At 41.7% G+C, this 24,699-nt stretch overlaps 1 protein-coding gene across 14 annotated transcripts in view; it reads left to right on the plus strand.

Annotated features, from left to right (window-relative positions):
• ARHGAP15 (Rho GTPase activating protein 15) overlaps window positions 1–24,699 on the plus strand; it is a 371,887-nt gene that overhangs the window by 202,978 nt on the left and 144,210 nt on the right. For all 14 annotated transcript variants that reach the window (XM_053406105.1, XM_053406066.1, XM_053406058.1 and 11 more), the window contains 2 exons: window positions 8,997–9,119; window positions 22,767–22,865. In XM_053406105.1, coding sequence (XP_053262080.1) covers window positions 8,997–9,119; window positions 22,767–22,865 — 222 coding nt within the window. The remainder of the gene's footprint in view (window positions 1–8,996; window positions 9,120–22,766; window positions 22,866–24,699) is intronic.

Genomic DNA, 24,699 nt, shown 5'->3' on the forward strand with positions numbered 1-24,699 from the left:
GGGGAGACTGTGGCACTGGGGAGAGGGCAGGCTGGTGAGGTCCCCTAGATTTAGAGGCCCTAGGCTTCAGCCTGCTTAGCCTATACTTAGCCTATACTGGTTACGTACTTAATTCGTTCCAGAGGTCTGTTCTTAACCTGAAACTATTCTTAACCTGAAGCAACACTTTAGCTAATGGGGCCTCCCACTGCTGCTGCTGCGCCGGCGCCGGCACACGATTTCTGTTCTCATCCTGAAGCAAAGTTCTTAACCCGAGGTATTATTTCTGGGTTAGCAGAGTCTGTAACCTGAAGCGTATGTAACCTGAGGTACCACTGTACATAAATCCAGCACTGCACATAATGGGTCCCAGGCTGAGGGTTTAGCAGCATCTGTCTTAGGAGACAAATAAATAAATAAATGTGATTTGAAGGTGAATATACCTTGACATTTTCATTTGGTCACTTACAGGTTTGGTGACCAACCCTGTAATCACCTGTTGGTGATTGTGGAATTCAAGTTCTAAACTCCTTACAATACCACACACACACACACACATACACAACTTAAAACTGGGCCCCTGGACAGTGAAAAATAATGGCCTTTCTCTGTTTTTGCTTACTCATTTGGAACTTGGAAGGCTTCGATATCAAAGACTGATTGTATAATTGTGTTTGTGGCATTCTCTTTAACACCAACGCCCCTCCCCCTTAGATTTCATACACGTTTTGATGTTGTTTTCCCTTGAAAACACTGCTTGGACTTTGATGATTAACTGTGTACCATGTGTATGTTGTCATCAGGTGCCGTTTCCTGATAATAGAGTTTTCTTGTGTGTGTGTGTGTGTGTGTGTGTGTGTGTGTGTGTGTGTTTGTAACTGTTCAATTTCTATTTGCTACAGAACTTTCCTTATATGTTAGACCTCTTGGGGGAGAAAGGTTTTTCTTTTTTTTTTCAAAGACAAGATAAGCTTTGGATAAGCATCTAAGGTTTTCAGCACTTTATCCTACTGAAATCCAAATAAAGCGCATTTCCGAAGTGTCGGAGGAGAGCCTTGGTCTCAATTCTTTCTGTTTGAATAATGAAAATAATTGATTGAGTCAATAGCTGAAGGTGCCACAAAACTCTTGCCCTGCTGGCCCCCATGTGAAGAAATGCAAATAAGTCAGATGAGCTTTTCTGTGGGTTCTGTCTGTCTTTTTTCCCCTCGCGCAGTAGCTGAAGAGATCTCCCCCCCTTTCTTTTAGCAAGAGAGGTGGTCTTCCTTTTGCTCCCATTGCCACAACTGCATGAAAGACAGGCATCTCTCTTATTAGAAAAGGAAAGTTCAGTTGGTCAGTGTGCCAACATAAAATGCTATGCTGAATAGACATATAAGAGCCATTCAGTTCAAGAAAACAGGACATCCCCTAGTCATGTATGTGAACATGAATTGAATTGGGCTAGATGTGCATTCCGATGCTGCAGAACTGAATTGAATTGGGCTACAACTTAATGCAGTTCAGATTGGAAAACTGGGCCAAAACTAACAAAATGAAATTCAGTAAGGCTTATGTAATGTTGGTGTGTGAGCATCTACTCTTGGGTTTTAATTTCTTTCTGCAGCAGACTTCTTTTTACGGAAAAGTTTTATTGCATCTTTTACTTCTTTATAGCAGCAGCAGCAGCATTCCAGCTATCTCTTAGTGAAATTCCCATTACAGGAATAAGCACTATTTGGTTCTGTTTCTCAGAGTCTTTATTATTTACAAAACTTTACACTGGTCATTAATAAAGAAAAGGGAAAAAAACAAAGAGACCTAATGCTGACTCATTCATATACTTATTTACACTGACCCAGACTTAGTTGATTGCATGCCTTAATAAGGACACCTGTTGCTGGGGAAACTTTCTGTTGCCTAGCAACGTGTTCAAGACCATTTACAAGTTTCTTCTAGAATATTCCAACGTGTAACTTAGGCAGGAAGAACCAGCTTCACAAATCTAAGAAGGGAGACAACTGGCTTTCCATAGTACATGTGAAGAAGTTCTCAGGTCTTAGTAGACTACAAGCTTTAACATGAGTCAACAGTATGAGGCAGCACATCAACAGAAATATAGTGTCCAGATCAGGCATAGGCAAACTTGGCCCTCCAGGTGTTTTGGGACTACAATTCCCATCATCCCTGACCACTGGTCCTGTTAGCTGGGGATCATGGGAGTTGTAGTCCCCAAACATCTGGAGGGCTGAGTTTGCCTATGCCTGGTCCAGATCAAGGAAAGTTAATACTACACTGTATTCGGCCTCGGACTACACCTGGAGTACTGTGTCCAAGTCTGGGCATCACAATTTAAGAAGGATATTGACAAGCTGGAACTTGTGCAGAGGAGGTCAACCAAGATGATCAAGGGTCTGAAAACCAAGCCTTATGATGAACGGTTGAGGGAGTTGGGTATGGTTAACCTGGAAAGAAGGAGACTGTGAGAAGATATAATAAAGGTAAAGGGACCCCTGACCATTAGGTCCAGTCGTGACCGACTCTGGGATTGCGACACTCATCTTGCCTTATTGGCCGAGGGAGCTGGCATACAGCTTCATGTGGCCACATGTGGTCATGTGGCCAGCATGACTAAGCTGCTTCTGGCGAACCAGAGCAGCACACGGAAACGCCGTTTACCTTCCCGCTGGAGCGGTGCCTATTTATCTACTTGCACTTTGACGTGCTTTCAAACTGCTAGGTTGGCAGGAGCAGGGACCGAGCAACGGGAGCTCACCCCGTCACAGGGATTCGAACCGCCGACCTTCTGATCGGCATGTCCTAGACTCTGTGGTTTAACCCACAGCCATTTTCAAATATCTAAAGGGCTGTCACATGCAAGCTGGAGCAAGCTTGTTTTCTCCTGTTTCAGAGGGTAGGACTCGAGCCAATGGATTTAAATTACAAGAAAGGAGATTCCGATTAAACACCATAAATACCTTTCTGATGGTAAGAGCTCTATGACAATAGAACGGACTCCCTCAGAACATGCTGGACTCTCCTTCCTTGGAGGTTTTAAAGCAGAGGTTGGATGGCCACCCATCATAGGTGCTTTAGTTGATCTTCCTGGGCCTGAAATGAAAAGCTACTCAGAAGAAGAAGAAGATACATTATCATGGGCCAGGAGTTATCTTCGCCTGCTGAAGTGCAGCCTGAAAAGGAGAAGGCAGAGTGACTCCACCTGCAGCTAATCAGTCTCACAGAGGATAAGGGACTGATGAGAACCAGCTGACTTCAGCCTTCTAAAGCAGAGCTTCCGGCAACACCCTTGCTCCCACTCACTGAGTAGGAAGAGGGGTTAGCTCCTGCAGGTCACCCTCCCAATGTCCCAGCATACATGTAAGCATGTGGTAAGCGGGGGGGGGGGGAGGTTTCCACCTGAAAAAGGCCCATGGTTATGCCAGAGCAGTTATTTGTGCATAGAACAGTTGTAGTAATATCTGTACTAGCTCTGAGACAGGGAGCTTTTTCTAATCTTAGCATTTGAGTCCCTTAGCATTTGAAGGAAATTGTTGAAGTTTGGGTTATCCTATGTACGTGTGCTACTGGTTATGTGCAATCTCTCCTATGTGAGAGATTTTTTTCAGTAATGAATTCCTGAAATGTAATCCATTATAATTAAACCCAAACCAAAATGAACATACCTTGAAAGAAAGAGTATATCTGGGACAGTAGTAGTCAGCAGTCATACTTTAATTTATTCTTGCAGCAATGACAACCAGATCTGCAAAACAAAACAAAAAAATCAACAAAAAAACCCCACTAAGTATTTCATGGAGAAAAGAGGTTTTTTTCTCCAAAAAATAAAATTCACCATAATTTTATTGAGCCTTTACTGCATAGCCACAAGACATAGAATAGCAATATTGAAAATTAAGTTGTTGTCATATTACTATAAAATGATTCAGCACATAATATCATTGTCCAATTCCCTCCCTTTACTTCCACAATTCTACTAGGCAGCTGTGGGCACCTCTTGTACAGAAAGACCATACGGACACATTCAGAATGATTTAAGTTCAGCTGTATTGCAACCTTTGACTCTCTAACAATGTAGTTGTGCAATGACCAGGCCTTGGTCTTCAGAGTGTCCCCCAGCCAACCACAAACATGTTTCTCTCTTTGCTTTCTTTTTTAACTTGCTGCTGATATATTTGTGCAGTGATATGTGTCACACTGTCACTCTTCTCACATATTTCAGGGCTAATTAAGATAAATGCTGATTATGTGTCAGCATTGATTTGCGCGGACAACTAAGATTTGGCATCCTTTCCAGCACATAGAAGGCTTTTGCTATATGAGGAAATGGCGTCTGATGTGTGTTCTCAGGTTAGAAGTTCACAGATCCATTGGGTGAAAATCATTTACAGTCAGTGGGTAGTCATAGTCAAGGGGGGACAAGGCAAAGCTCTCGGTCTGCCAAGGTTTTTCTCTTGGCACCTGCAACAAAATGTAGATTGTATTCCAACATTTCATACCATCTAGGCTCTGGTGATATCAGGCCAACTGAATGGTAGCTGGAATGGGACTTAAATAGACAAGATGGACACAGGTATCTTATATTCCCTCTTCTTTCCAAGGGGTTCTCAGCTCTAGAGCTTTTGAAAATGGAGGATTATTTATTTCATACTGGCCATGCCACAGAGTAGAACTTCCTAGTTGAGCCATTTTTTGTTATTTTCCCCAAATAACGGCAATGGACTGCACTATGGTTTTGTTCTGTCATCAGTATGTATTTGAAAATACATTGGGGTGCACGCACTTGGTTTGTTTCCCCAATCAGTAATGAGTGTGGTGGGTAGAAAATGTTGATTAGATGTAGTGGCTGAGTGTCAGACTGAGGCAAATAGACAAGTTGCAAGGTGGACTCAAGGAGGGCTCCAAGGACAGATTTGGGCAGCAAATTTGGACAGCAGTTGAACCTAGATAGAGAAACAAGTCTGGCCAGAGTCAGCAGTTATATAAGACAGGTGGAAATCCATTCACCCCTCAGATCACCGGATCGTGCTAGGCTACAAAAGTTCTCACTCAGCTGCCTTGGCTGCCAGAATGTTTCCAGACCCTGGTTTTAACCTCTAAAGCCTGGCAAGTCTTGTTTCCCTAAAATTTGAAAGAACGATTCTTCCCATATGGAACTCTCTGGGCCACAGATAATCTCTGAAGGCTTTTTCATGGTATCCTCCTGCTTTTCTAAAACACTGTTTCCAGAGAAGCCTGCCTGGCCCCCACTTTAACATGTTTTCAGAAGCAGGTGAAGGCTTTTCTTTTCTTCTAAGTATTTTAACAATTTTAACATGTTCTATTAGCCAGTTCTTCTAATGTTGTTTGCACAGGTCACTTTAATTTCATGGTGATTGATTGTACATGAGGCGGGATAAGGAGGCTAATGCCAGGAAAAGTTGGCTGTAAAAGAGACTTTCTATGACAATGTGCTTGATCATTTTAATGTCATTCCTGGAAACCCCTTAGTCATAATGAGGCTATGCTAGAGTAAGCGCTTTGAGGTTTGCCGTGTTCTTTCTTTCTTTCTTTCTTTCTTTCTTTCTTTCTTTCAAAATAGCAAATAAACAATATTGTATTGCAGCAACTTCTTACACAAGAGGTGTGTGTGTTTCCTGAATCCTTTCTTTTCGGATGCATTACATGCTATAATTTTGGGCATCGTAATGAACTGATCAGCGCTGCTCTAATGTATTTCAGTTAGGAAAGCGGCACTTGAAAGAAATTGTTTTTGCTATACACATGATGTGAAGCAATCAATAGTGCTTTAGTCTGACAAGCACTGTCAATATCCATTGTCACAGTTCAGAAAGTCATTAATGGATAGTTCTTCAAAAACCAATGCTCTCCACACACACCCAAAGTACTAAGAGAACGTCGTACTGGGCAGGAATTAATCACAGGTGGTAAGCCCATGGGGTTTAGGGTAAATGTTTTGTAAACTGCGAAATAAAAGTTCTTCAGAAAGAGACCGTAATGAGGGAACATAGAAGATCATGCAGGGAGCTGTTGGTGGTGCTACAGAGCGACTTACCTTAGTTTATCGACATAATCACTTGAAACTGGGCAAATCATTGTGCAGTATGTAGATGCTGATAAGGGAGCTGCTACTAAGCAAGGACTACCTTGGCACACTTGAAGTAGTACAACTGCTTATCTAGGAGATTTGTGCCATGGATGCTGCCCAATGAAACATAAGCACTTTGAAGTCCCATTCATTTTAATGAGATATGTAAGTGGGCTCTATTTAGACCTAGGTCTGTATGCATTGTTATTATATGTGCAGATATGTAAGTTTTACAAAGTGAAGGAAAGCAATTAAACAACTGGGGTGGAATTCAACATTGTGCAGTTACAAACATTCCATCTGCTGCATAAGCATATCAACTTTCCAGACAGAACAATCCCGCCCCACTGTTCTGGGGTTTCTTCCAGCCCCCAAGCCAATTTCAGGGGGCACAGGGGGAGGTGGGGAAAACCCTGTTGCACAAGCAGAAGCTCTTTCACAAGGCGCCCACTGACTGGGTTTGTTAGGTGAATCCAGTCCATAGAGAACAGATAGCATTTTCTATAACATTTCCCTCATGCCACCAAGGTTGTAGCATCAGAAATGCTGTTTCTATTTCTCTTTATACAGTAAGGCTGAGTGCCCTGGAATTTTAGTATATCACTGCCAAGGGTTGTTCCCATTTGAACCCAGAAGGTCCAAAATAGAACACGAACAAAAGAGCCAGCCATTAATTTAACACTAATCTCTGTATTCTATGATATATCGTCCTAAGAATGCTACCACTAAAAATGTGAATTTTATTTTTTTGTAAGTGATGGATTATTGTCCCATGCTGCAAATGTTCCAGTAAAAGTGTCCTTTTATATGTCCTTTGTGATTACTAACTTGTAAAAGTATGTGTGGGGTCAGTTCAGTGCTGTGGGAAAATGGAACAGTCCTCTGTTCAAATCAGTAGTGAAATCAGAAGCAAAGTATGCTCTGATTATCATAGGCATGTGTTTAAATGTTGCTCTCCTTAATTGGGTATGTTGTATTTATTTTAAAATGAAAAAAATCTGGCACGTTTTTATCCCTAGAGAGCAGCAAAGTGAAAAAGAAAATGTTTTATTTTGATTCTTACTGACAAATTTGTAATATATAGCACAGTATCCCTGAATTCTCTTGTGAAGTAGGCTTTGTGAACTTGCCCTGGTTTGAGGACGGGGCATATTTTAAATATATCATTTCATTTGTCCCCTCTTAACAAATGCTCTTTCTTTTCTTTTTAAAGAAGTCCAGTAATGTGTTTCTAATTTTGGTTCACAACCTGTTGTATCTTGGGCGGTTTACTTGCAGGGAAAATGAAATAGGACTTTATGCATTTGGAACACAATCTGTGCTAAGAGTGATTACAAAGCTTTCAGGAATGTTGTATGGTGCCCTGGATCTTGACTCCTAGATCTGCACAAAAGAAATCTGTTCATATGTGCAGATGACACCCTTTTCTTTCCTCCTTGTCAACAAAGTTAGTGCAGGAAGCATACATACACCAAAATTGTACGTGGTGTCATGGTTTCCCCAAAGCATCATGCAAATTGTAGTTTGGTGGCATTTCCTTCTCTAGCCCTTCACAGAGCTATCATTTGCAGGGATCCTTGTGGAGAGGGGATAAAAATTAAACCACACACACATACACATATGGTGATTTATTTATTGCCTTTAAGCAAGCCATATCAAAATTTTGTTTACTGTTTATTCCTTCCAATCTAAAAGAGGTCATACCTAAGGGTGCACCATGGATGACGCATAACCTTGTTATCTCAGATTCCTTAGGGTTTACTGGTAACTCACAGCTTACGCTTAATTTACTTATGTGATTGTAGCTTTGCGGGGGTAAACCCAATCTCCATTTATTTGTTCCTACCCCCCACCTATGCAGAACTGCAATTGTGGGCTTACCTGGTTTTGGAAAAGTGGTGAGAGGGTTCAGGAAGCATCCCAGAGCCCTTGCGCTACCTTCCCCAAACCGAGGAAGTGCTCATTGGGCTTTGGGAAGGTGACACAAGGACTCCAGAGAGCTGCCAGAGCCCTAGTGCCTCTTTCACAAAGCTGGGCAAGCAGCCCTCCATCAGGCAGAGGGCCTGGTTCCAGGGGTTTCTGGCTTTATGGGATTTTTCTTATATGCACAATGCCCAAGAATGTAACCCCCACATAAGATGCAAGTTACCTGTATATTGAAGAGCTACATTGCTATGCTTAGAGTTGGGTTCCAAAGAATAGTATCACAGAATTGTGCAGTTGTAAGGGACCCTGAGGGTCAACCCCATGCAATGCAGAAATTTCAACTAAAGTACCCATGACATATAGCCATCCAATCTCTGCTTTAAAACTTTCGAATGAAGGAGAGTCCACCACCTTCCTAGGGAGTCCATTCAACTGTTGCACAACCCTTACTGTTACCAAGTTCTTTCTGGTATTTAGTTGGAATTTCATTCATTCTGACATTTCCTTGGAAGTCAGTCCCATTGAACATGGGACTTCTTTCTGAGTAAGCATGCATAGTATTTTGCTTCCATATGAAGTATTTCTTTTATGTACCAGTGCTTTGGATATATCATGTTTTTCCGTACTTGGCACAGAGAATCAGACCTCTCCCAGTGTTATCGTATTGTCCAACCCACCATTTTATTTGCCTAGGAAATAATAAATAGCACACTTTAATTTGCAAGTGGAGAACCATATGTGCTAGAGATACAAATTTTTGGTATGCATTCAAAATTTACACAAGTATATTGATAGCTGTCCAATAACATGAACCATTACTAATATGACTCTCTCAACTCACAATGTTTATTCAAAATAATATTAATCAGCTTCTTTTTGGATCATCCCACATAGCAGACTGCTGGACAGAATATATAGTCAGTTTCCCCCAAAGATATCCAGCAAGGCTTTCTATGTTGGAACATAACATCCTGTTAATTTTTTTCTTTGATTTTTTTTCTTTCAGTTTTCAGGCTGAACTACAGCACTTCTGATACAACTGACAAAAACCGAGTTAAAAGCAGACTAAAGAAGTTTATCACTCGAAGACCTTCACTGAAAACGTTGCAAGAAAAGGGGATCATTAAAGGTGCGTGTCCTCTTTATCTCTCTCTGTGTGTATGTGTTTGTGCACGCTTGCGCTCACATGTGTGTATAATTGTTGCATATTCCTGTTTCATTGACCTGGCCACAGTTCTTAAAATAATTTATTTTGACTTACAGTGGTTTTCAAAGTATTGTTACAATCCTTTTTTAAAAATGATACAAACTGGAGAGATGAGTACTAGGTTCAATGAAACCCCATTTCTCCTTCTCTCTCTCCCTCCACCCTTCACTAGCTTTTGGGTCTCATGGGAAATGATAGGTATGCAAATATCTGCTAGTCTGTTCAATAGGCATCATACTGCATTTTTGTGTGTGTCAGAGGCCAGCTGGGGAGGGGGAATAAAGGAAGCAGGCTGCGTTGGACCACATGCTGAAACCTTCCTGTGTGACAAAATATGTCTGCATGTGTATTGGCCATGCCCTTAGGTTTCTTGGTTAGTCTTTCTAGCCAGTTATGTTGAAGAAAACCCAAACGTAAGTAGATTTCTTAAGTTTAACATGTGGAAGGGTTATCTTTCTATATGTTATGCATACTTGAGGCATGCCACATTTTGCATAACAGAAAGAGGTCTGACCCCAAACTTCAGTACGTTTGTGGTGCTTGCTCTGAGAATTAAGTCGCTGAAATGAGGAACAAGATAGCAAAAGAGACGCCTTTAGCACCATGGTTGCTTAGTGTGTGGAAATTGTTGGGATTCACATTATCCATACGAGTTGATAGGAGTTCTCTGAGTGTCAAAGGTTTAATTTCTGCCTACCAGAATGGTGTTTGCTGTGATGTAAACACAGTGGACATAAACTTAAAAGATACATTCACATGCATACACCTCTTTGTTCCCCAAGATGGCCTGAAAGGGGGTTGCCTACAGCCCCAACTATGTGATATAAGAACAGATGAAGAGCCTGCTGGATCCAGCATCCTGTTCTGACAGCAGCCAACCATTGGATATTTGGGGATATGGAGAAGTGGGATCATATCTGAGGGCTTGGCCAAATTCCACATGTTGATTTGGGACTCTAAATACAATCTGTGCTTATTAAAACTGTGTGCACATTGTCTCTGTGTGCAAGATTAGCACTCTACAAAAATGCTGGTTCAGATTGCAAGAAGAGAGAATATGTGTGTGTGGCTTGTATGTACGTAGGCTCAGTTCAGAGCTTTTGATCAACTAATGGAAATTGGTGGAGCTTTATTCCTCGATATTCCCATATGTATTCTGTGTTTAATGCCTACCTGGCTCATGGGAATATATGGGACAATCGATTAGCCTCATGAATTTTCCACCCCATACATGGTGGGTCTCCTCAGCTGGGGCAGTTGCCTTTATGATTGGAATAATACTTCAGTAGAAAATGCTGTCCCTGCTACTGTTTTCATCTTGTGGACATGTTCAGATATTGTGAAAGGCTTATGGTATTTAATAAAGGTTGATTTTTATCTAATTTTCTCAATTTCTGTGTATAAAACTTGCCCAGCCACCAATGAATACATGTTAAAACCACAACTGCTCATGTAAATTAGGTAGTTAAAAGCTCTTTGGCACCAGCTGTGCACAGCCTTTATACACAGGATGTTCTGGTTGTATTCCAGCAATTTTGAACTAATGGAAGGGCTTCAACCAGTGCAAATGAGGGCAGCTCCACAGAGGGGAAATATGGAAGATCAAACAGTGTAAAGTTAGCCATTCATCAGCTTGCCTGCCTTTGTTACATTGAGGTTTTGTATAATGACTGCATTGGCCACTTGCACTAACAGAACACCACTGGATTCATGAGCACTGTGTTAATGCAATTATGAGTTCTCTCACTTAAGTTTTATTCTTGTTCCTACTGAATTATAGCATACCGGAGGCAAACTTAGGCCAATAGTACAAAAGCCAGTTTATAGTCACCTTTCTAACCAACCCAGGTACAGTTTGTAAGAAGAGAGAATATGTATGTACAGTTTGTATGTGTGTAGCCTCTGTTCCGAGTTTCTAATCAACAAATGCAAATTGGGTTGGTTGTGGAATCAACAGATGTTATCTCATTTTCTTCTCAGTTTAAGTGGAAAGGGTAGAATACTCCATAAACAATAGTTATTATAAGTGAAATATGATAAAAGACTAAAAACCACACGATATATTCCCAACTTCTAAAATCCTGACAAAATTTAAAGACTACAACAATATTTTTCAAAATATGTTATGCCTTAGAACTTCCAAGAGACTGCGATCTACTCCCACTATAAATAAACTGGCAGTGATCTACCCATTGGATTGACCAGAGTTGTTCAGCTTTTGGGGGGGGGGGAGGATGAAAGTCATACCTTGGTTTTAGAACAGCTTAGTTCTCGAACATTTTGGCTCCCGAACGTCACAAACCCGAAAGTGACTGTTCTGGTTTGCAAACTATTTTTGGAAGCCGAATGTCCTACGGGCCTTCTGCAGCTTCTGATTGGCTGCAGGAGCTTTGGTTTTTGAACGTTTCAGAAGTTGAACGGACTTCCAGAACAGATTCCGTCCAACTTCCAAGGTATGACTGTATATTAAGTATACAAATTATATTACATTATTATATTTTCTGGGGTGGAAGCCTAGATATCCTGTTTCAGCCCCCCACCCCCTTCCAGAAGTTCCTGGTAGCTTTTCCATTGAACCCTCTAGTTGCCTGTGGAGACCCCCAAAACCACCCCCAAAATAAAGACACAATAGACACAGAATTTAGTTTAAGGTTTTTGGCATTAATTTTGGCCACAACTTTATTGATTACAGGATGTGAGTGGTTGCTTAGGCATTGGTTCCAGACTACCTGAACCAGCACAGTGGCAGGAACAGGACTGACACTGGGCACCACCATATGTCAGTAAGGGAAAGCATCCTGGGGGAGCCAGAAGCTGGCTTCAATCTCACAGCTCACCCCAGATGCTCCCAGGGGCTCTGGCATGGCCCTAGCATCCTTGACAGGGTTCGGACAAAGGCAAGGCGAGCCCCTGGATTCCTTTAAAGGAATTCCCTAACAGCAGCGATGGAGCGGCAGGCACAGCCAACCACTTCCCCTCCACAAAACATTGAATCAATTCCTAACCGCCAACCTTACAAAGTTGTAACGATTTGCTTCACGGTAGGCAAAAACCAAGTGGCACTTAGGCAATCAGCCAAATGGCAAAATTCCTACCAGGCCCCTGCTCCAAAACAGATGGCATAGCAAGGCCAAAGAATAGCCCTAAATATAAGGTGGGAGGGCGGGTGATCCGATGCACGTCGCAGAAAAGGAAAAGCTCCCGGTAACTTGCAGCAGTTTAAATAGCCCCTTGGTAGCCAATCGACAACCCAACAGGCCAATTTTCTGCCCCAGCAACCGAGGGGCAACCAATGGGGTATTGTGGCTATCCAAACGGTCCCGCCCTGTCAGTATTTTCATCCCTCCCACTGCAAGGATCACCAGATCATGTTTGTTTTACTTTCTGTCTGTGAGAAAGGAGCGGGCGGAAGCTACTCTTCCAGACTTCCGTCCCTAGTACTGTGTTCTTTTTCTTTGATCTTTCTAGAGACAGAATCGCAGTATGCGAGCTGTTTCTCTCGTGCGTGTTTGTTATGTTCCTTTATTTGTTTAATCAGTAGAAATAAATTAGGTATGCTACAAAACCTCCACAGTTTTGCTTCCGTTACTCTGCTGCATTTGAGGTGCTCACATGAGCAAATGTGAGTCCATAGCACCAGGACCTATTCCTTGGGAATGCTGTGTTGCTGTTCCTGCATTCCTGTGATTGGAAAGTCGGTGAAGGTGCTCCTGTCACCCAGCCCATGCAGGCGCAGCTGAAGACGTGGGCTGAACATGGGTGCAGGGAGGCAGTTTAGGTGATCTCACCGCAACATGTGCCCTCCATGATGGAGGACATGATTTACTAATAGCCAGGTCAGTCTGTAATACAGTCACGCTCACCCATGACCTGGCATGTCTTACTCTGACTTGGGTGTGCCTGACCTTTCTGGATCCTCAGTACAGCACTAGGCCAGAATCTGAGGCAGTGCAAAATTGAGAAGATCCAAAACGGGTAAGATCCATTTTGGGGTGCCAAATGTTGGCCCTGTACAGGATGCCGTATTACAAAAGATCTCCAAGATCTGCCCCTGTTGAGGGGTGTGGGGATGCCATTGTCCATAGAAGTATCATTCTATGTACCAGAAAAGATCTTGATCTTTAGAGGGGCTCAGAACGTTTGCACCAGGTGCAGAGCCAGAGAAATAAATTTGAGATGCTGCTGGTGTATCAACCCCCCTGCTGACCAAGCTAACTGAAGTGGTCTATATAGCATGGTTTGTTTCCCCTAATCTGAGGATATGTAGGAGCAGAAAACTAGCAAAATACCCATATGCCCACCAAAATGCTAGCATACACTAGCACATTGTTCATCATAAATTATTGTTTATTTTAAACTGCAATTTAAAGTGAAATATGAGCCGACCCCTTATGTCCTCTAACCTTCTAAACATATGAACAACATTCATGCAGTCTGATCACCTGATGACCCAAATCCTTTGTTCCAAAGTGTCCTCAGACTGTTTGACAAATGATTTTCCTTACATCAGGCCTGCAGAATTAGTGACCCACATGTGCATAGTGGTCCTCCAGTTGTTTTTGCTGCATGCCAGGTAACCGTAAAAAGAGGAGGATTTGCTGGCTGCCATACTGCGGATTTGGGGTGGGTGAGTGATAAGTTATGCAGGCCTGCTACACATCACTGCAGTTTATTTTGTTGAATATTGAAGTAAGATAGTTGCGTCTTCTGCTCTAATTTATTGTCTTTCCATTTCTGGGTTTTTTCGTCTTTTTAGTTTAATAAAGTGTAGCTGATGAATCTCCTTTGGTATTACATAGGGATCAGATGTGATCCTTCCTAACAAATCCAGATTCATTAGCATAACTCAAATCCATCCTTTAATGTGTCTCTGAAGGAAGAGCAGATGTACATCTTTCTTTAGACAGGATTGCTTTAGAATGCTGATTTGCTAGCATAGAGGTGTCTTGTGTGTTCCATGCTCAAATCATATAGTATCATGCACTGCCATACAGTTCTGGGGCCTTTTGTTAAGCACATGGTTTTAATAGCAGAGGAATGTTGCAAGAAGAAAAAGCATGTTAGTTTTCTACCATGAAGTTTCATTAGGATTAGGTTCTGGCCATGCAAATGAGTTAAGATTCGTTAGCAGAGCTTAATTCCAGTCTCCAGTAAGTCTATGTGAAATGCTCATTTGATAAGGTTCCTTCATTGTCTTCAGTTGAGTTTATCCCTTAATCTGTTAAAATGTTATGAAAATGCAGTTGCAATGCTTACCCTGACAGAAAGCGCTTTTAAATGTTAATTTTTAAGGCTTGTATTAAAACATTTTTAAGTAGCAAAATAGAACGACACAGATTAAAAATAAAAGAGTTGGCCAAATTTCATGTCCTAGAAAGCATCTATTTAATTTTTTATAGGTGAATTAAATGGCTTGAGAAATTGTTTATTTCCACACTTTTTTCATTTTTTTGGTTTTGTTTTGTTTTCATTTTTTCATGGTAGGGCAGAAAAGTTTAGAATGGAGCATATTTGCATAACTTTTTTATTACAAGAGTTATTCGTCAAGGGAGGTAACATTCCTACTAACTATTTTTGCAAGGCATAAAACTTGAAGTGAGAGTTAAACATTTTGTAAAATGTCTATCTGTTTATGTATTTGCCACATTTGTGCCCAAAGTACTCCGAATAGCATTAAAAACGCAAATCAAATCAAAGCTATTTAAAAACAATCGTGCATTAACCACAGCAAACTATACATAAAAGCTGTGGCAAAATTCTCTCTGCAGAGCAACGCATCAGCTGTGTTCCTTGATGTTAGCCTTCTCACAACCTTGCCCCTCTCCACTCCTTGGGCTTACTCTTTGGCATCTGGGTCTCTTTCTCTGCCTCCCTCCTCAATCTCTCTCACACAAAGTTGATTCCCAGGGAGGTGATTCAAAGAGCAAGAGTGCAGCATCCAGGGGCTATATGAAATTAGGCCTGTGGTTGTACATTCCCCATCACTGCCCCAAATGCCATTAAATGCTGGCTGACAGACACACTTCAATGTTGTTGCCAGACACTTGGTTATGAACGGGACATTTGGTAATACTCCAGTGCTGGTCCGTTAGATACGAAGCTCACCCTTCTCCCCTTTGGGTTGTCCACCATCACAGACACCAGTTCTTGCAACCATCTTCCCTGTGCTTATGGAAGCCTGAAACAGGTCACTTCATTCTGCTGCATGGCAATGCCAGTCCTGCAGATTTACCTGCCATTTGTGTATTGGACTTGAAGTTTGCAGTCACAAAACCTGAGGAGGACTCTGTTACGCTCACTTGTCACTTGACTTTGGAGGAGCCACAGCACCCCTTCTATGCTGCACCAATCTGAGGCTGTGGCACCTCTGCCATGCTCTAAGTGAGGGTGGTTCACCTACAGCTTCTCTTGCTCCACAACCTCATAAGAGCATGTGAAGAAGAAGAAGAAGAAGAAGAAGAAGAAGAAGAAGAAGAAGAAGAAGAGGAGGAGGAGGAGTTTGGATTTGATATCCCGCTTTATCACTACCCTAAGGAGTCTCAAAGCGGCTAACAATCTCCTTTCCCTTCCTCCCCCACAACAAACACTCTGTGAGGTGAGTGGGGCTTGGAGACTTCAAAGAAGTGTGACTAGTCCAAGGTCACCCAGCAGCTGCATGTGGAGGAGCATGTGACTACAGAAAAGACTACTGGCCCTTCATGTGACTGCATGTGACTACTGCATGTGACTACAGAAAAGACTACTGGCCCTTCAAAGCAGCTCTCCCAGAGAGGTTGAACCACTGGAAGGTCCATCTTTGCCCACCTTTTTAAGACCTCAGATGACATAATATTTGCCGAGATAGCATCTTCCCAAACTCAGCTAGCAAGGCCACTGATTTGCTTGGCCCTTGGGCCTGGACAAGGCTTTGGTATTTGTCACCTCTTCTCATGAAAACCCCAAGCCTCAAATAGAATAGATAGCAACCCACATTTTTAAGGACATACTTTTATATTCCAGTTCTTTTGGCGCAGCTGTCCCACCCACTTAAGAAAGTAGTGGGGGTGAGAAGAGAGAGAACAATTTTCCCCATTGCTATTTCCTTTTTTTTTTTTATCTAACCAAAATTTCAGCTCAACTTCACAGTATATTAAGATAATACATATAAGAGATGACCCCATGAACAATACCCCCATGTCTTCAGGGGAAAGGTGGGATATAACCAGTCCATTTTGGGGGGGGGATGCAGGGGGATGCATACCCCTAAACATTTTGTGAATCTAAGTTTGGCCTCATTGAAGGGCAGTATTTCAATGTGAGTAGAAAAATGAGACTACCCCTAAACATTATTTTAGAAGGGGGGGGGGAGCACAATGGATAATTAATGGATGCACACACAAGTTGGTTTTTTTTTTTTTTTGCCTTTTTGCCACATAAACTGTGGGGTTGCCTGGGAAGAGTTACCCTTCTAATCCTTGAAGAGTGTCATGTCTACAAACTCTATTTTGCTTCTTTTAAGCAGGGCAGGCGATTCATTGCAGCTGTAATCATCATATTACATGCCTCAGAACTTCAGAATGGCTCTCCCATCCTTTCCTTGAGTCTCCTTTTATATCCACATACAAAGCTGTCATGTCCACTACTACCTCAAATGGATGGTTTTTATGTGCATATATCAGCAACTCATAATGCGAACCATGCTGCTGAACACATTGTGAATATACTGCTCTTCTTAAAAATGGTTGTTGGTTTTTTCATACTATAGTATTGACTAACTGTCGGTGTTTGATGTATGAGTTACCAGCCTGATGTAGACTTATGGTTAGAGCTTAAGTTGTTAGTTCTGCTTTTGCAGCCAATTCAGAATAACTACAGATGCCTCAAGATATTAAAATTGACTGCTCAAATGGACTCAGTGTGGGAGTTTCATTGGTTTTAAATTGATAACAGCTGAAAGAGTGAATGATTAAAGCTGTATAAGGGCATAGAATGCAGCTCTCTTTTTTCTTTTTCTTTCCCCTCTTTTAACAACTTATTGTGAACAGCTCTTTATATGGGAATTTTCTTTACTATAATAAAAAAATATTTCATTAGCTGAAATTTTTAAATGATGAACAAGAACATTTCTGAAGCCTGTTGAGGGAGCAATTCCTGAGAAACTGGAGAGGACAATGTGGGTTTCTATTCAGGAGGGAGCATTTAAAGTTAAGTAGCATTCCATAAGGTGGTAATTGTGTCTATTTCCCAGACATTTGAGCTAAATAAGCTGGATAGGAAACATAAACTGTCATAACAGGAGGTTAGGAGTGCTGTGTACATCTTTGCCTACCACCACCGCCCCCCTTCCTATTACATAAAAAAGTAGAAGTCTCAAGTGCCCTTTTGCTAATAAATCAAAGCCCTTTTGCTTTCTTTATTCCCTCAGGAACAGTTATTGTTTTCATTATTGGAAATGATGTTCTGGTTGTTTCCTTATCGTAGGAAGAGCTAAAATATTTAGACACAGAAGAGAGATATGGAGTTTTTTTAATGTTCATCTAGATTTCCATCTCTTATATTTGATAAAGATTCCAATCATCTCCTAGTACTCTAGATCCGGGCGTACCCTGTGTGTGGTATCCAGCCCATAACATAATTTCAAAACTCTTGGTGTCCCCCATCAACCAACTTTTTGAGTATGCAGAACCAAAATGTGGCTTGCTTCATCTGGCTGAAGCCTTGCCTAACTGCATCCCTTCAGGCAGCTTTGGAGATCTTGGTGTCTGCTCTGACTTCATGTGGCTTGCAACATAACAGCACCTTCATAACTGAGGAGGCTCTAGCCTCTGAGTCTGCCTGAAATTCTGGTACATGCCACTCCAAACGTGGGAAACCTGTCATCCTAGCTTTGGATACTGAAATCTTTCAGAAGCTGGTTTTTATAAGACAGGGCTTGGCCAAAGACTGGATGACTTTCCACAACTACTTTCAGTGCTTTCAATAGGCATGCCCTCTTTTGGCAATTTGAAGAGATTGTTGCAGAGAATATTTAGGAAGCATTTGTCATGAATAGGCTTACTCTGCACAACTTCAGTGATAGCAGCATATAGCCAAATCTAATTGGCTTACAACATTGTTGTGATGTCATGATTTATTTTATGATTTCCAGTTGGCTGTCACCATTCTATAAGTAAAATTCTAATCAATTTTAAGAGTGGTAGTGAAGCCTTGGTACATAGGGGAAAGCACTGGCAATAAGCAGACTCAAAAAGTGAACATGCTCAATAATTAAACGGTTTTTATAAATATTGTATATATTCCCTCTCCTTACAAATCAAGTGAATATTTCGTGCAATTTTAGATTTTTATTGGTAAAATATGTAGAAATTAGATTGTAGCAATTTGATTATCATGGGATCTTGTATATTGAAGGGAGATCCCTTTTATAACAAAAATGCTATACGCTGTACATCTGTATTCATGCATTTAGAGATATTCTGAGTAACCATCACATGGATGTATCTACAAAGTAATCGGAAGACACATCCAAATGATCTCAGAATCATGGGTATGGCATTAGATCATTTTGGCACTGGAATGTCTTTGCATTATATTAGTAAAAATAATAATAAATAAAATATTTTTATTATTATTATTTATACCCCACCCATCTGGCTGGATTTCCCCAGCCACTCTGAGTAGCTTCCAACAGAGGACTAAAAACAGAATAAAACTTCAAACATTAAAAACTTCCCTAAACAGGGCTGCCTTCAGATGTCTTCTAAAATTCAGATAGTTGCTTATTGACATCTGATGGGACAGCGTTCCACAGGGCGGGTGCCGCAACGGAGAAGGCCCTCTGCCTGGTTCCCTGAAACGTCACTTCTCACAGTGAGGGAACCGCCAGAAGGCCCTCGGCGCTGGACCTCAGTGTCCGGGTAGAACGATGGGGGTGGAAACACTCCTTCATATATACTGGGCCGAGGCTGATTAGGGCTTTAAAGGTCAGCACCAACAATTTGAATTGTGCTCAGAAATATACTAGGAGCCAATGTAGGACTGGTGTAATATGGTCTCAGCAGCCACTCGCAGTCACCAGTCTGGCTGCCACATTCTGGATTAGTTGTAATTTCCGGGTCACCTTTCCTATGAAAAAGGGAAAACAACAAAGTGTCTTGTGGCATCTTAGACTAGTAACTTTATTATTGCATAAACTTCCACTCTGACTAGGGCTGATGGGGGTTGTAGGTCAAAACAGCTGGAGGGCACCAAGCTGAAGAATGCTGTGTTATAGGATGAAATATATCGTCTTTAAAATAGCACAAAATCCAGGTTCACCCTCAACAGACCTGTTTGGGGAAGGAGTGAATATAATATCTAATGTCGTGCAGGTTACTGTATGGTTAGTTATACATGGCCCTCCTAGGATTCCTGCAGGGTTTGCCAAGAAACATTGATTACAGAAGTACTGTCAAAGGCCTCTACACCAATTTTCAAAGTGTCATGCTCTGCTGGAAAGGTATGCAGAGACTATCTCTTGGTTTAAATGATGATCTTATAGCCACATTGTTTAAACATTTTAAACTGCTTCTATTGAATGGTTTCCCTCATAGGTTTGATTCATTTGGATTCTGCTGACAAAGTTCCCATTACGGAGCACTCTTTTCATAATTTGTCAAAAATATATAGCAGAGATGAAGGAGGATGGAGCTAATTTGTAATCTGAGAGCACTAACCTGGTTATGCTGACATGCTCCATGATGAACGCCCTCAGCCAGCCAGAGGTTTACGGTCATGAAGCGCAAAAAAACTGCATTAAATACAATTTCGTTCTGTAAAACCGTGCCATTTACATGTGTTGTCAAGGGCCGGGGACAACTTATTCTTATAAAAAACCATGATTTTCCCTTAAAATCAGAATTAAGCACTTTCCAGTTGGTGGGAGGTCTGTTTTGTAAACCTTGGAGGAAATACAAGGAGGTGGGGAAGGTTTTCCAGAGGCAGGCTAACTGTAAATGATGTAAAACCGACTCCTAACTTGATAAATTGCAGTGGTTAAATTATTTCCCTGAATACTTTGATACCATTAAGAAGATTGTAGCAGTAGATCTGTGCGCTCTGGAATCTTGTGGAGCCTTTCTCTCTGTGATAAGGTGGTCTTACTCCCCATCCCCACCTTCTGTCTGCTTCCTCACTGCTGCTGTGTAGAACACTGCAGTATGTACTTGCACAACATGAAGTTGTACTGATGTTAACAGCTGTTTGACAGTGGAACAGACTCCCTCAGAAGATGGTGGATTCTCTTTCATTGGAGATTTTAAAGCAAAGATTGCCGTGGAAGCTTTAGTTGAGATTTGCATTGCAGGGGTTGGAGGACGATGACCCTCAGGTCCCTTCCAACTCTACAGTTCTATGATTCTAAGTGCTGACCATGAAACTTATGCTAGATGTGATCAACTCATTCCCATGGTTCCCAAGAAACTTAGTCATAACTTTGGCATCAGTCTTATGTCGACTTTGCTTGGAGTAAGCCCCACAGAACACAGTGGGAGCTACTTCTGAGTAAACGTGTACAATAGCACCTCTGTTTACGAACATTTCTGGTTACAAATGCTTCAGGTTACAAGCTCTGCTAACCCGGAAGTAGCTGCTCCTGGTTGTGAACTTTGCTCCAGGATGCAAATGGAAATCACGTGCCTCTGGTGCACGCACAGTGGGAGGCTCCATCAGCGAAAGTGCACCTCAGGATAAGAACGGTTTCAGCTTAAGAACGGACCTCTTGAACGAATTAAGTTCATAACCAGAGGTACCACTGTATAAGGTTGGCTCTAGGTTGGCTCCCCTGTGTTTTTGCATTCTGTACATTATTTTCGGAAATATTGGATATTGGATATTCACACAGAAATAACGAGCAGCAATGTGAACACATTCACACCAAAGTCAATGTTTTTTGTTCATTGGTCAAAATGGGAATTGGTTGAAATTTCATACTGACACTGATGACCTTTCATACTTCTGGTCTTTAGAACTGCGCATGCACAGACACTCTTGCACAAAGACGACATATTCATCACCAGACCACACTTAAAGCACACAAACGCTCCACACATGCAGCCTACATACACATATGCCGCTCATAAGCAGTCTCTGTACATAATGGCACAAACAGTCACCTCTACTGCCACCTCTCAGTCATAGCCTGCAGTGATGCTGGGTAATTGCAGCAGTTTCCACAGCACTTCTGTGGTGACAAGTAGAAAGCCGCCACCATTGCAACTGTGGTGATGTAGCGCAGAGCAAGGGAACCATTGTGAGCTGGTTAGAGAGTTCTGGAAGCAGGAAGGGGTGCTTCTATCTGTTCCAGTGTTTTACGAGCAATTGTGAATCATGGAACACTTTGGTACGCTCCTTCTTGTTTCTGCAGTACTCAGAAGCAGCTGAAGCCACCACTGAAACAATAAAATGGGCAACACTTGTCAGGGAACTGGCAAGTAGTCAGATATAGGTTAGCAGGCTTTAGAGTATTATTTTAACACACATCTATGTAAGCTATGTAACAATGTGATATGCTGACCAAAAGACTGCACAAAACTTCACATATGCTCTTCCATAAGTCAGTACACAACGCTTAGGGGATTTTACAGTACCTGGTTTATTTATTTGCTTATTTGTCATTTTTTCTACTCATCCTGCCCTGCAATAACATAAAGACAAATCCTCCCCCATCATACTAAAAGATGATAACCAATACTGGTTTGGAATACTCAATTCCATGATGGAATTGAGACACTTACAAAAATGCTGTGAAAATGTTTTTTAAAAAAACGTTTTGAAAAATATATTGAATTTGCCATAAGCTCACCATCGCCATCTAAGTGTCACATTTGTATAATGCAAATATAACGTTTTAAGTGTGTTTTAAATGCACCTGTATAGCTGAGTCCCATAACTGACAATGAGCCAAATGCTTTGGTGGACAGGGGCATCTTTGCCTGGGGAGAACATTCCACAGGCAGTCATCACTGAAAATGCTGGTATCTAGAGGCATTCTATCTCTCATCCTAGAGGTAATATGTAACATTCCGTAGTGGCTGGTCTAGTGGGACAAAACCCACCAACGGTTTCGAGAGTTTCCTGGGTGGTGCTGGGGCATTGGTGACATTGGGGCTGCAATCACAATCTGGCACTTCCACCCTAGCATCCATGCAGCCGTGGCCATGCTAGTGACAGCAACATAAGCTATAGTGAGGGTAGTGTCAGGAGGGCACCTCTATGGCTCTGCTACACTACACCAACCTAATGGGGTGTGCCATTGATTTCGGTGTTATTTTCATACAACTAAGATTCATTTGATTAGGTCTTTATGCATTCCCTATATTGAGCAAAAACAAAGATGCCATGATTCAGGACAAGTAAAATGAAGGAAATGATAGTTTGCTATTCCCTTATCTGATTTCTGTTAAGCTAAATTTTCATAAAGACTACTTAAATGGCAAAATAAACTTTACCGCTTTTCCGCTACCAACCTCTTTACTTACATCAGGAGAGCTTATTTTGTGTTACAGCCTATGCTACTATTTTAATCGCCCCCCCCTTCTTTGTCTTTACTAGATCAAGTTTTCGGTTCCCCTTTGCACAAAGTGTGTGAACTTGATGGCGCCACAGTCCCTAAGTTTGTAAAGACGTGCATCAAAGCTGTTGAAGATCGAGGTGGGTAGTTTGACAGTCAACATTCTTTCCCCCATTCCATAAGCTGTATTTACAACTGAGGCTCTAAATTAATATCTCCAGCTTGCTCATTGGGGATGCACAAGAGTTAAAAATTATGCTTTGGTACAACTGTAGCTGCATAACATTCCATCTTCCTTTCTATCATTTAGTTTCCATGTCTTTCTCACAGCAGAGATGCAATGGCACCTTCTTTTCCCTGAGGAGTCCCCAGCATTGTTCCAATCCTGCAAAATATATGCCACTAGTAATAATTTCCACAGAAGTATCCATGTTAGTCCACTGTTGCTATAAAAACAGAACTGTGGTACCTTAAAAACTTTTTTAAAAACCCTGTATTATGGGTTAAACTTTCTGATGAAGTGAACTGCAGTCCACAAAATCTTATGCCGTAATTAATTTGCTAGTTTTCAAGGTGCCACAAAACTATCTGTTGCTGTAAGTCACTATAGTAGGCCTATTGTAATTTGGGTATATTTGTTCTTGATTACTGGCATAGCTCAAACCCATATTATTTACCTGCTACAATGAAACTTTCATTTCTTTTGTTCCTTTCTTTCCTCCTTCCTTCTGCAACCATATATTCTTCAGCCTTTCCTTTCCAAGTGATTTTCAATGGCCGATGGGTTCCCCCCCCTTTAAAAAATTAAATTGTAGAGAACTGCAAGGATTTGTTTGCATCATCTGTAAATGTTTAACATTTTCAGGATAATCACATGTACCCGTGTGTTTTTGAAATAAGGACATACAGTCTGTATTGAGACTCTGAAATCAATAGAATCACACCAACAAAGCATCCATAAGCTTAATCACAAAGTAAAATACTCCTTAAATCTAATAAGTATCTGGCACGTTTATGACAGATGCAGTAACTGGTGTACCATTTAACCTGGAAATCCATCTTTTACATGTACGAAAGAAAAGCATTAGAGGCTGTATCAGTGAAGCTTAAGACTTCTACTCGTGCAGTGGAACTTCTTGCCCTATTCTCCTCCCATACCTTCTATTCTGGGGGCTCCCTCAACCCTCCAGAGCAGATTGGAAGGGGTGTATGGTGGGCCTGTTGTACAAGTGGAAGTCCTTGCATGAATAGGATAACTTTGTTGGATACAACTCTAGGGAAATTAACATTGTGGTTCGAGGACCCGACCCCCGCCCAGCAGGGAGAAGGAAAGTGTGGGGGGGGAGTTTGGAGGGAGGAGGGGGTGGAGGGAGTAAAATGACGATGCGGGGCAAGGAAAAGTTTGAAATATAAACCGTGAGTTAACCTGGACTTTTTAGTAAGGTATTATAAGCCGAAACCTTTTTTGTTGTTGTTGTTTAAAAGCAGTTCTTGTGGTGTTTAGTGTCACTGGCTTTTGCCGTAATAAAACTTGGAACTTTAAAAGCAGTTTTCTTTAGGGAGCCTGTACTGGCAAATGCAGCCAATGACAAGAACCAGGCAAAGGCACACCTTCAAAGGTTCTAAACGTGCAGTGCTGAGGAATGGTTTCCTGATCATAAACCCTGAATTGTCCACCCCAAGCCCTGCCTTATTTCTTCCCCCAAACATCAAGCGGAGGGGGGGGTGGCTTAGAGAAACCAAGAGGGGTGAGGTTTAAGTGCACAATGTATTCCAAGCCCCAGCAGCCTTTAAATTTTACAGTGGGCTCCCGATTTAAGTGGTACCAATGGAAGGGGTGGCAGGGTAAATTAAACCCACACTAGAAGAGTAATAATCAATAAACGGCAGGCACAAACACACGCTGCAAGCACACACACACGCACGACTTAAAATTGGAGAGGAGCCCTGGGGATCATCTAGTCCAACCCCAGC

The sequence above is a fragment of the Podarcis raffonei genome, chromosome 1, assembly GCF_027172205.1.
Source record: "Podarcis raffonei isolate rPodRaf1 chromosome 1, rPodRaf1.pri, whole genome shotgun sequence".
NCBI lineage: Eukaryota > Metazoa > Chordata > Lepidosauria > Squamata > Lacertidae > Podarcis > Podarcis raffonei.